Source organism: Lycorma delicatula, chromosome 5 (assembly GCF_047948215.1).
Source record: "Lycorma delicatula isolate Av1 chromosome 5, ASM4794821v1, whole genome shotgun sequence".
Lineage (NCBI taxonomy): Eukaryota > Metazoa > Arthropoda > Insecta > Hemiptera > Fulgoridae > Lycorma > Lycorma delicatula.
The window spans coordinates 89739524-89752104 of NC_134459.1; the positions used below are offsets into that span (position 1 = coordinate 89739524).

At 28.4% G+C, this 12581-nt stretch overlaps 1 protein-coding gene across 3 annotated transcripts in view; it reads left to right on the top strand.

Moving 5' to 3' along the window:
• Positions 1-3926: 3926 nt before the first annotated feature.
• The window catches only part of LOC142325181 (vanin-like protein 3), a 37951-nt gene continuing 29296 nt past the window's right edge, over positions 3927-12581 (top strand). Inside the window, exons 1-2 of one of the 3 annotated variants that reach the window (XM_075366608.1) lie at positions 3927-4338; positions 7096-7369. In XM_075366608.1, coding sequence (XP_075222723.1) covers positions 7368-7369 — 2 coding nt within the window. In that variant the 5' untranslated portion in view covers positions 3927-4338; positions 7096-7367. Of the gene's footprint in view, positions 4339-7095; positions 7370-8230; positions 8403-12581 lie in introns of all 3 variants that reach the window. The other 2 variants (XM_075366607.1, XM_075366606.1) reach the window with 2 other exon arrangements.

Genomic DNA, 12581 nt, shown 5'->3' on the forward strand with positions numbered 1-12581 from the left:
TGGTTTATATAAACTTTTAATAATATTACAATAAAATTTCATTATAATTCACTCCCCCCACCAAAAAAGAAATCTTAGGTAACTTTTGATTGATCGTACATTTTTCAGTGGAATTTTCTTAGTTTCTTCCATTAACATATTCAACGCAAAAAAATCAAAAACGTTTCTTGGAAGGTGATTATGAAAGTGATGAAGCAGAAAAAATAAATATCTTTTGAATCTTTAAACTTTTGTTGATTTATTTAAATATTTACAATAAAACTTCATCACAAATTATTCCCCGTTCCAAAAGGAATCTAAGTTAACTTTTTTCATATATTATTTTTCCACTATATAAGGATAAAATAACTAACGCCAGAGAAGTGCAACAACTTTGTAGTCTGCTTTTATTTTTTTCAAACATCTTTTTATTAAAGACTAAAATATTAAGAAATATTGTATTTCAATTTAAAGGTAAGCGTTGTCAATGCTTAATGAAAGCATGAACTTTGCCATTAATAAAACGTTTTTATCACATCCTTGTAAATTCACGTTCAAGTCGTTTAAATGCAAAAATACATCAGCTAAGTAAGCCAACAGCAACATGCACTCACTATTCTATAAAAAAACATTGAGAATGGCGTTTGTTAATCCTGAAAAGATAATATTAATCCATCTTGCAGTTTCAATATCCGGGTTAACACTTTTCCCGCTATAACAATCTAATTTCTGTATGGAAGATGTTACATATTCACAAATTTATCTACTTTGCACAAAAATCTAATTGAATAAAAAACCAGTTACACTGTTTGATCGCACACTAGAAACTGAAACGTCAATTATTTTCAGTGATACTACGCTTTTAAAAACTTAAAGGTAAAAACTACGCAATAATAGCACCAGACACACGCTTCGCATTCGAAACTAAACTGGCGTTCTGTAATCCCTTACCCCTCTATTATACTGCTGACAGCACGTGCTCAAACGTATCATATGCATGTTCGAACATGATGCTCTCACAGCGAATATTATGCAAGCAAGACCAAATTATATGAAAACGTACACATGAAGTTGGAAACTGTAAATAACGGAGCTAAATAGTTTTTACTAGGTTTCATCTGTTGTGTTGTGGGGGGGGGGGCTCGCGAAATATTCATTATAATTTTTTTTTTTAACTTTTTGGAGATCGTGGGACTAAAAAGACTGAGAATCACTGATCTTTACAAATTTCCAAGCTATTAATAAATATAAAAACACACGAGTTATTTTGACATTTTTTTTGTCTTCAGTCATTTGACTGGTTTGATGCAGCTCTCCAAGATTCCCTATTTAGTGCTAGTCGTTTCATTTCGGTATACCCCCTATATCCTAGATCCCTAACAATTTGTTTTACATATTCCAAATGTTCCTGCCTACACAATTTTTTCCTTCTACCTGTCCTTCCAATATTAAAGCGACTATTCCAGGATGCCTTAGTATGTGGCCTATAAGTCTGTCTCTTCTTTTAATTATATTTTTTCCAAATGCTTCTTTCTTCATCTATTTGCCACAACACCTCTTCATTTATCACTTTATCCACCCAACTGATTTTTAACATTCTCCTATAGCACCACATTTCAAAAGCTTCTAATCTTTTCTTCTTAGATACTCCGATCGTCCAAGTTTCACTTGCATATAAAGCGATACTCCAAACATATACTTTCAAAAATCTTTTCGACATTTAAATTAATTTTTGATGTAAACAAATTATATTTCTGACTGAAGGCTCGTTTCGCCTGTGCTATTCGGCATTTTATATCGTTCCTGCTTCGTCCATCTTAGTAATTCTACTTCCCAAATAACAAAATTCTTCTACCTCCATAATATTTTCTCCTCCTATTTTCACATTCAGTGATCCATCTTTGTTATTTCTACTACATTTCATTACTTTCGTTTTGTTCTTGTTTATTTCCATGCGGTAGTTCTTGCGTAGGAATTCATCCATGCCATTCATTGTTTCTTCTAAATCCTTTTTACTCTCAGCTAGAATTATTATATCATCAGCAAATCGTAGCACCTTTATCTTTTTACCTCGTACTGTACGACTCGCACCTCGGACTGTACTGTCCTTGTACGTTATTTATTTATACTAAACTTGTTTTATTTTTTTGCATTCTCATCGTGATCTGTATAAATGATACGTAAATATAAAAATTATTAATTCATTTACCATCTGTCTTTTTTAAGATTTATAAATCGTTTACTAGCACGAATAATTTTTGTTTATATTATAAAAATGATAGCAAAAAATTATATAACATATTATAAAAAAATATAATAACATACATTATTAAATTACATTCTAAAATGAATAACTGAATCGTATTTGTATATGAATAAATTTGTACATACTGCTATGAAATCGTTATCTGACAGTATTAAAAAGTCTAATTTCAATGCAACAATCGTTCAGCTACTTCTACTGCTGCTCATGTCAGACAACGATGCAACATTCTCACTACTAACTTGTATAAGAAATAAAGAGGTAACTGGGAATATGAACTGTAGTCATATTTACACACAGTATGATTAAAGAAAATTATGCTGTTTTATTTCTAACAAACAACATTAAGAATTTATTACTTATGACTATGTCCCAACCTAATATATTTCTTAGGCCTATGGCGAGCGTTTGTGCAAATCTACGACCAGATTCGCACTTGTGCAAATTCTCTAATAACTTTATCGGTTATTCTCATTATAATGCTAGTGAATTCTTTGTTCTGTATCGTATTAAGTTCATGCAATGCTTGTTGTCATAATTTTATGAGCGATCACATAAGCAAATCAAATATTAATTTATCTTTTCTGAGTTTTTCCATATTAACTTAAATAAATGTATAATAATAATAATGAGATTTTCTTTACATTTGACATCATAAGAAAATAACAGAAATTTAACTTCCGGTGCGAGCACAGGTTTAAATAGAGGTTTCACCAGCATTAAGTGTCTGAATCACTCAAATGTTGAGAATTGCGCATTTAATTAACGTTAAATATATTCGAACTGGAAAATCATATTATCTAAGTTTTGAAATGTTATTTAACTTGCAAATACAATCCATAAGTCAAATATATTATGAATAAAAATATATACATATATTACAGAAATTTAATACATGTACATTATATATGTATTTCTGTAATACATATATTTATGATCTTATGTTTGTATAAACCACTTACGTATGTATTTTGTTTTTTTTTAATAAATTTAATGAAGGGATTCTTCATAATTTACGAGTACGGTAGCAATCTAATTGTCTGTTGTTAAAATTAATTAAGGATTGAACATTTTAATTAAATATTTTCAGTTAAATTACAAACATGTAAGTAAATTTACTTAATGAACTTAAATTATTATTGTTAATGGTTTTTACTTCTGTATTGTTTTCAGTGCTAGTTTAAAATTTTAATTACATTAAAAATAAATTACATATACTAATATTAACCCTGATAAATAAATCGATTTATTTCAATAGAAACTGTAAAACCTTGATGCTAAAAACCATTAAAATTTAGAATTGTTATAAACTAAGAGTTCATTATTACTTGTTCGGATAACCGAGTCCTGTATAAATAACTAATACAATTAATAGAAAAATTAATAAAAATCATAATGCACGTTTTAATGTAGGCTATCAGATAATGAGCAAACTAATACCAAGAAAAACCAGTTTGATTTCATAATTATTTAAAAACAATGCCAACAGAGAGAAAATTTTAATATATTTATTTTATGACTTTTCATATCAGCGTACGGGTAAAGTTAGCTTAACTAAGCGTCATTGTAGGACTACAGTCTATTGTGTAATTTTACTGTAAATCCCCGTAAAACTATTCATACTATGACGCAAGACATTTTGTAGATTGGTGTTCAATTTTTCGAAGTGGTGGTAAAATATAAGTTGAAAAAGGTAGGAAATTTAATTAAATGTTTTAATCACGCGACAAGGTTAACAACTGACTTCTCATTCGAAGGTTCAACTCCACGAATAAAACAAATACTAAGTGGGGGAACTTTACCAAACTAGTTATATAAATATATAAGCCACAGACGATACAATGTTATCAAACAAGTAACTACACACAAATGAAATAGTAGAACGTCATAACAAGTATAATGTAATAAACTGAAATTATCTAATATGAATTTAACAGCGATTAATCGCACATATTAGTAGTAAGGCTAAACAAAGTTCAGTTACTATTATTTAAATGAGTTTTTTAATAAATTTTCGGCTAAAAAAGTGATAAAACTTAACCAGTTGAATAAAATTTCGTTTGTTTTAATAACAGAATGACTACTTCTGCAATAATGTAAGTACTACAGAAATTATTTTATAAAATAATATTGTGACAACCAATGATTTCAATAATTATTAGACAAAAAAATAAATAGTTAAAATTAAAATTAGTTTATCATTAAGGATAAAAAATAAATTATTTGATTGAAGGTGAGATTATCTGAATCCTCTAGCCAATAATTGTATAAAAATCATAATTTTCAAAAAAATTAACATTTTTAACCTAAAAAACTGTTTAACCTATAAAAAGGTTTATAAAAAACAATTTTTAATTTTTTAGCTACCTGGATTTTTATTGACATGTCATCTTTCTTAGGTTGCACTTGCATAATAGTCACTTTATTTTGGATTTTCTTCTTTTAATATTAATATTTTTATTTCAAACTTACGTATTATATTTAGTTTCTATTGTAAGCAAATAAGAGATTTTGTTGATAATTAATTTTTATTTTTTTTAGAAAAAGTTTTTCCTAATAAGTTGTTTCAAAAAAAAAATTAAGGTAAAATCAGTATAACTGAATTTAAAATGTCTCGTAGCATAACCTGAAACAATTCTCTTTTTTGTTGCAATACAAAAATAAGCACATTTGATGTAGTCTAATGGTTCAGAACTTGTGAAAGATATAGTATCGGAGTTTATTTTAATTTCAGACCATTTCCATGTACGCTAGAGGTATACAATTCCTAATAAATTTGTGTCTGTGAATAGTGTTTTTAACAATTGTGTCCAAAGAGAACATTTAATTTGAGGTAGTGTAAAAGAGAATTTATTTTATATAAAATTTCTGAACTGTTTTTAACCACAGCAGGAAGAGGTTAATTATACAAATGATTATTTTTTTATCATTAGTGTATGATGTAGCTGCATAATTGGGAATGGCTAAGGTACAGAAATGCCATAGTGATCATTTGATTCAGCCATGGTTTATCACTAGGTGCAAAAAATTATAGAATTGCATATAGAAATTATACAGTCTGATGACAGGGTACTGCTTAATTATTTCTGGCAAAAAATATCAATCAGTTATAAAATTGAAAAAAAAAATTTTAAATTGACTTAAATTTAAGTAATGTAAGGTTAAAAGTATTCTGAGAAACTATTCAGAGATACAGATCTTTGAACTTGAAAAATTCTCCCTCTCGGATTGCATTGTAACATCTATTTTGTTCAGCTGTATATGGCATTACTTGCCTGATACTTACAGTTTTGGGTTATTCATTTTAATTTTGATGTACCTTTTGTATTTAATGGAATATTTGTACCACTGATAAACATTAAATCTGGCAAAGCAGAGAGTCCAAACAGTTTAAATGAATTTCTATACAAACCTCCTACATCTCAAGGAGTCACCTTATTCTGAATATTTTTAATACTACCTTAGCGAATGAATCCACTCCCAAGAATAGGGGTAACTCTGGAATCTTTTCCATTTATAAAAAGGCTAACCCTCAGTAATCTACTTCTTCTTTAATCAAATATATAATTTACTTCTTTAATCAAATGTATAATTAAATTAGTTACTCACCTTACTAATTAAGTGAACTTTGAAAAACCCACTGATTTTATTGACATCAACTGACACACTGATTTTCTTGAGGTTGTAGTTTTCCTTGCAAACAGTCTTTGGAGATCAGTTAAGAAGAAAATAAACAAAGATTAGTGAAATTTTTATTGATTTCAAGAGGGCCGATTTGATTCATCATGGCCAAATATGGTGTAAATTGTATTCTTATGGGATCTGTAGAAAATTTATAAAATTATTAGAACCTTTTTTATAGCATGTCACAGTTAGAATCAGAACTGGTAACCATCTCACCGATTTGATATTTACCATTTTATTTCAAGCTGTTTTACAAAATCATACTTTTCTACCTGCCTTATTTTATCTTTATTGATTTGAAAGATCTTTTGATCATTAATAATAGTAATCCTGTAAATATCCACAAACTTATTCAAGCTGAAATTTACATTTACTTTGCTATGCACCTATTTAATCACCTACTATGTTTATTCGAAACCTGCCTATTCTACGCATCAATTATATCAACAATTACACCAGTAAGCTTAGAGCTTACTTATTCTCCAGGTGGTTACTATATCTATTCAACACTTGACAGTTACACACTCAATTAATTCACTATTGATCTCATGGAAGAATTATTCATATTAAGTACTCATCCAATTTAGAATTCCCATATTGAAAAGCTTAACTTTTATGAAAATTATTACTCAAGAATTATTGTATACTTGTACTTAACCTATTATGTGTGCATGAGTTCAATTGCTATTTATTATGTTTATAAACAGTTTAAAAAAAAAGTGATTTTTTGGCAGGCAGTATGTTTGATCATGGAAGCATATGTTATTGCTTCATATTTAATTGGTTTGATATAAACTGCTTCTTCTTAACTGTTATTTTTACATTAAGAACATACTGCCTAATGAGTGAAGAAATTTTATCAAGCACCTGTATAGTAAAATGAATTAGCTGATTAACCCAAATGTGAAGCAAGAATTGCACAAGCACAGTTTTCAGTCCCAAAGTCATTAATGTATTTAGTTGCAACTTTTTTTTTTTTTAAAGAAGACTTTCGCCTTACCATTTAAGAACAAAAAAATGCCACTACTATACCTATAATAAGTATGTAAAAAATTGTTTCAAAAGAATTTAACTTAGCATTAAGAATATAAATTTTCCAGTAATATCTTTAATTAAAGTAGTAGAAAACGATAATTAAATTCCTTTATGCTCTTCATTATTACTTTCAGGTGAAGGAGTAAAGTCATTAGAGAAATAATTATTATTTGCTCAATGATTTGAATCTTGTAATAACCAAAAGGATCGTGCCACCATAAATTAATTTTTGAAGCCTTGCAGGGAAGCAACCTCAAGACAAAATGTAGCAGGATTGTCAGATGAGCTAACGTAATGCCATTAGGCATTAAAATTAAACAGCTGAATTTCCAAATTAGACTAAAAATAAACACTTTCCATCTTGATCATTCATCATGAACCCAATAAAGTGCAATCATGGAATTGAATGCAAGTGATTTTCATTAATGCGAGAATATAAAGATATAAGTACTTGATTAAACGAGTTAGTAGTAAAAACAAGCACATAATTCAAGTCTTGGTAGGGAAATCTGGTGAAACACTAGACTTTGAACAGAGTAGGTTAGATGAAATCTATCCATTAGAATAAATTATTCTGATACATATACATCTTGCATAATCTTTCAGTGATGCATGTGTAAATCCGTGAATTTTAAAGCATTTTAAAGAATTATATTTTTAAATTAATTTTTAATATTGTTAGCTGACTTTAAATAGATGTACAAATCTCTTCACTGGGATAAGTAATTAAATAATATGTTGTCCCATTGGCATTTAGTTTGCCATGTTTGCCATAATCGTTGCATAAAATGTTTACACAAAAATACTACTGGTCCAGTTACGCCTAATGATCGTAAGTTGTAGCAATGATATAAAGTACATTTCTTTTAGAGAATATGTTATTTTTTTGTTTAATAAATTTGAATATCTATTTTTTCGAGTGATTATTCCATAACTTTCCTAATATGCATACATTTTCATCTCTGTTTAATAGAATGTTACAGTAATTGTTTAATGGAATTATATTTGAATCATCAGAAAATTATATAATGAAAACCCATACTAGTTTAAGAGATAAGCTATATCTGTCTTTAGCCTTTTTAATACATCTAAATTATCTCATTCTGTTATAAGATCATGGACATAAAAGTCATTTAATGCAGCCTACCAAGCAACAGGAAAATGATCTTTCTTATCTTTAGCAATTTGAATAAGGCATATAGTAGACAATAAGGAGGCACTTGCTGTACCAAAAGTTACAGTTCTTAATGCCTAATGTTTTAATTCTAGGTCAGCAAAATCCTGCCATAAAATTCTTTTTGAGAATTATTAGAAGATATCTTGCTGAATACGACCAACAAATAAAGTGTCATTGAGAGATAGATTTAAAGATTTAGCAGAATCTTTAATAACAACTCGTAATTTAGTTGTTAAACTTGATTATTTCAATACAGGTGATGAGGTAAATAAAAGACATTCAATTCAGAAATTAACCAAACATGAGAATTAATTTTGAGCATAATTACTGGGAAAATCTTTAGATGGTCTGGATGTAAATATTAAAACAATTTTTATTTATCAAAAATTCTTTGCGCTTACTGATATTTAGTCTTGGAGATTTTTTATAGGATGATTTGAATTATACATGACAGACAATTGGTTTGATATAATTAAATGACTTGTTTTTATAAGCCTTATCAGTACACTGTTGTAAGTTACCTTTGTTACACTTCATATTTGGATCAAAACTGCTAACAAATGTTTGTATGCTAGTAACAGTTGATTTGACAGCTGATTTGTATTGATTTGACAACTTTTTAATGTCAATATGGCTTGGCTTACTGGTCATCTGAATTATTTTTCATGTTTAAAATACTAATAAATATTGGTAATTACCTCAAGAATTCTAATAATCAAATGTTAATAATGGTTTAATAGTTGGTGTTTGGATGACGTTGAACTACGATGCAGTATTATAGCTTTAATCACTTTATACAATTATTATCGTTCCAACGACAGCACTAATTTTATTTTTTAAAAAGAGAACTTTTTAATCACTAATTTTTTATCTAAACACAACAGTTTAGATATAACAACATTTTTTTAATCTATCCATTCAAATAATACTTTTTTTGAATACATCCAGCCAAATTTCATATACAATTCTTGCTTCACATTTGGGTTGATCACCTAATTCCTCGTACTATAAAGGTATCACAATTTCTTTACTCACCTGGCAATATGTTTTTAATGTAAAAATAACAGTTAAGAAGTAATTTATAACAAACAGTTGGATAAGAAAAATTAACACATGTTTTTGTGACTGAACAGCGTTGAGCGTTGCTGTTTTGTAACTGAAATGTGTTTTACTTGTTTCTTGTTCTTCCCTATAGCTTTCTTTTCAGCACTGTATTTTTATTATTTTTTTCACCTGCTGCTTCTTTGTTTCATCCCCTTGTCTGTAAGGCAGACAAATCTAAATATGTCTATGGAAAGAAAACTTCATTCTTTTAAAGATTTTCTGAAATAATGAGTAATTTGTTAGTGGTGGTTATAAAATAGTTTCATATGCTTCAGTAAACATTCTATGTATTTTTTTGACAGATCATGAAGATATTTTTGCAATGCTTTTCCTCAAGAGTAATGGTATTTTCCCGTAATAGGATTCAATCCTTGGAAACTTATAAATATGTTCAATAATCAGTTATGTAATTTTTTACCCTCTTGGCTTGGTTAAACAACTCTTGCATCTTTTGCAGTTGCAAACAAGATGGATAACTATCCCTGCTTTAATTTATTCTTTTTTTCTAAAACAGTTTGAACAGTTTAGTCAGTTATTGAGAAAGTGTTTAAAAATATAATTTCTCTTACTTGCCATCTTCTTTTGGAAAAAAGTGTGTGTATTTTTATATCCATATGACTGTTACCTATTAGTGATAGATATTTCTTCATAAAAAGCCTGACAAAATTTATTTATATAATCATGTTACAATTTCAATCCTCCAGTTCTATTTGACAGAATATTTCCATTTTTGAACTAATATTTAAGAATGGTGTTTATCCTGCATTTTTTTTTTTTTTTTTACTTGATGATATCCCCACATAAGTTTGAAGCTTGTGCGTGGGATATGGAAATATAGAGTATGAAAAATCCTGTGCCTGACCAGGATTTGAACCTAGGACCTCCGGATGAAAGGCTGAGATGCAACCACTCAAAACAGATTTCTCTATTTTAGTCCTGTTTCAAACTTAATTTGAAAAGCCTTTTTAGTATGTAACCTAGTATAAGCTTTACTAATGTTTCTTTTGTTTTGCAACTCTGCCTCTGATTTCTTTAAATGGTTTTTTCCTTAATTCTAGTTGTGCACCATCCAAGTCAAGATTTTCTGATTCTGAATTTAAATTTATGTTCATATTTGCCATATATTAAATGGTTTGTTCAATCTGATCAATTTTCATCTTAAGTTAAATGCAAAGCTTCTGCAGGACCTGAAAAATTTACACCTGTAATTGATTTCCAGCATGCTGATGAATCTGCTACTCTTATCCACTGCACTTAAATAGCTTTCTATGACATCTTTTTCCTTCCAGTCTTCCGAATTGTGAAAAACTTCTAGATCGTAGTTGTTGAATGAAGTGTGCACTTTTAAGTGCTGGTGAAACTGAAGGTTTTGGGTTCAACTCTGAAAGAAAACCAAATACACTGTTAGTATTGTATAAAGACTACTGTCATGCATTATATCTACATTGTCAGGTTTAGCAATATCCTTTTTTTATTTATGACTTATTCTATAACGTCTGATATAAACAGAGGATTGTCAAATAATATTCATTATCATGATAGAGGAAAGATCCTTTATATCATTTGATACAATTAATATAGTCTTAAACATTTAATCCTTGTAGAATAAACAAACAACTATTAAATATTTTTGGTAGAAGTAATAACTTAGTCTCTTGATCAAATTGTTTATTAACAAATGCAAGATGTGTATTAATAAATATGAACTGCAGTAAAGCATTATCTTTTATAAAAATTCAGATAGCGTAAATATGGTACAATTGGACTTTAATCTTCATTATATCATAATATCTCTTGTTCACAAATAATTTGCTATTGGCATTCCTGCTTCAGAATTCATTACAAAAAAAAAAGGAAATGTTTTATTTTTAATGCTTTGTGAACACGTTTTTACTACCACCAAGTTAGATGAGCAAAGAATTTTGTTTCAAGGGCATACTGCTAATATTTATGATACATATTATGCTAATATTTAAAATACTCATCATGCAATTCAAAATAATGGATCATCAAAATGGCAGTGTGCAGTTTGTCTATTTCAAACTGTACTTGATGCACCAACCTGCTCCTTTCATCTATTTACAGCAATACAACACGGCCAGAACAGAACTGTACTTTATTAGAAATAATATCTAAGATAATTCACTATCACTGCTCATTTATGTTTTTATCAACATTATATCTCAGCATCAATATTACTAATTTTCTTATAATGAAATTTTATTCTGACTTATTTATTTACATAGGAAAATAATATTCAGCATACTCATTGCATCCATGAATTATGTAATTAAGTATTAGGTTCGTAACATTCATGAGTGCTACTATTAGTATCTATGTTTTTGACAGTGGTCAATTTTATTTACATTTTGTTGGATAACTTCTTAATTTTTCCTTCATAAATCTACATGTCTAGAATAGGTAATAAAAAATTCAGATAAAATAAGTTACTGTAAATTTATAAAATTTATGACTAAAAAAATTAAAGCAAATACTTTAATCAATCCCCAAAAAATGTTAGAATGTGTTTCAAGCATGACTGGGATATCTAAAAAAAAATTCAGGAGAATTAAAAATTCATTAACTTATAAACCACTAGTGTCACCTTAGAAACTGAAAAACACTGCAAGGAAAGTGACAGACAAACAATTTTGATAATGACATTTACTGTGTAGTAATTAATTTCCATTCATATAAAGATCGCTTACCCTTTCTGTGAAAACTTGCTGTCAAATTAAAAACCAGTAGAATATTATTATTGAAATTTCTAACATCAAAAATTTGTTTATTTAAAAGAGATTGCCCAATATCCTGAAAGAAGACACCCTTGAATTCATTGGCAGTTTTGACTTCATGCTACCAATTAAAACATGGTAACGATGTGAACAAAGAGTTGTCATTTCCAATTTAGAAAGGTGGTAGAATAATGATAATTATCCACTGGAGGTGTTGCTAGCTTTGCCTTAACTAGTTTAACTATCTTGCTCGGAATTCATTTGAACGATATCACTCATATATAAATCATTCTATGCTTTCCAAACAATTACAGAAAAACCTTGACTAATTTGCCTGAAAGTAATCTAAACGTAAGATAAGGCACTAAATTTCTATTAAACAAATATCCTATGGTATGCTGTCTATAAAATAAAATCCAGTAAATAAAAATAAAATTAGTGTTAGGGAAGATATATTAAAAGTGGAACTTTACAAATTAATACAACTTAATATAGAAAAGGTAAAAATATTGAAATTTATTGAACAGCTTAAAAAAGAAAATGCTGTATAATGCTTATCACCTCTTTTCTTTTTCCTGTTTAGCCTCTGGAAATTACCATTCAG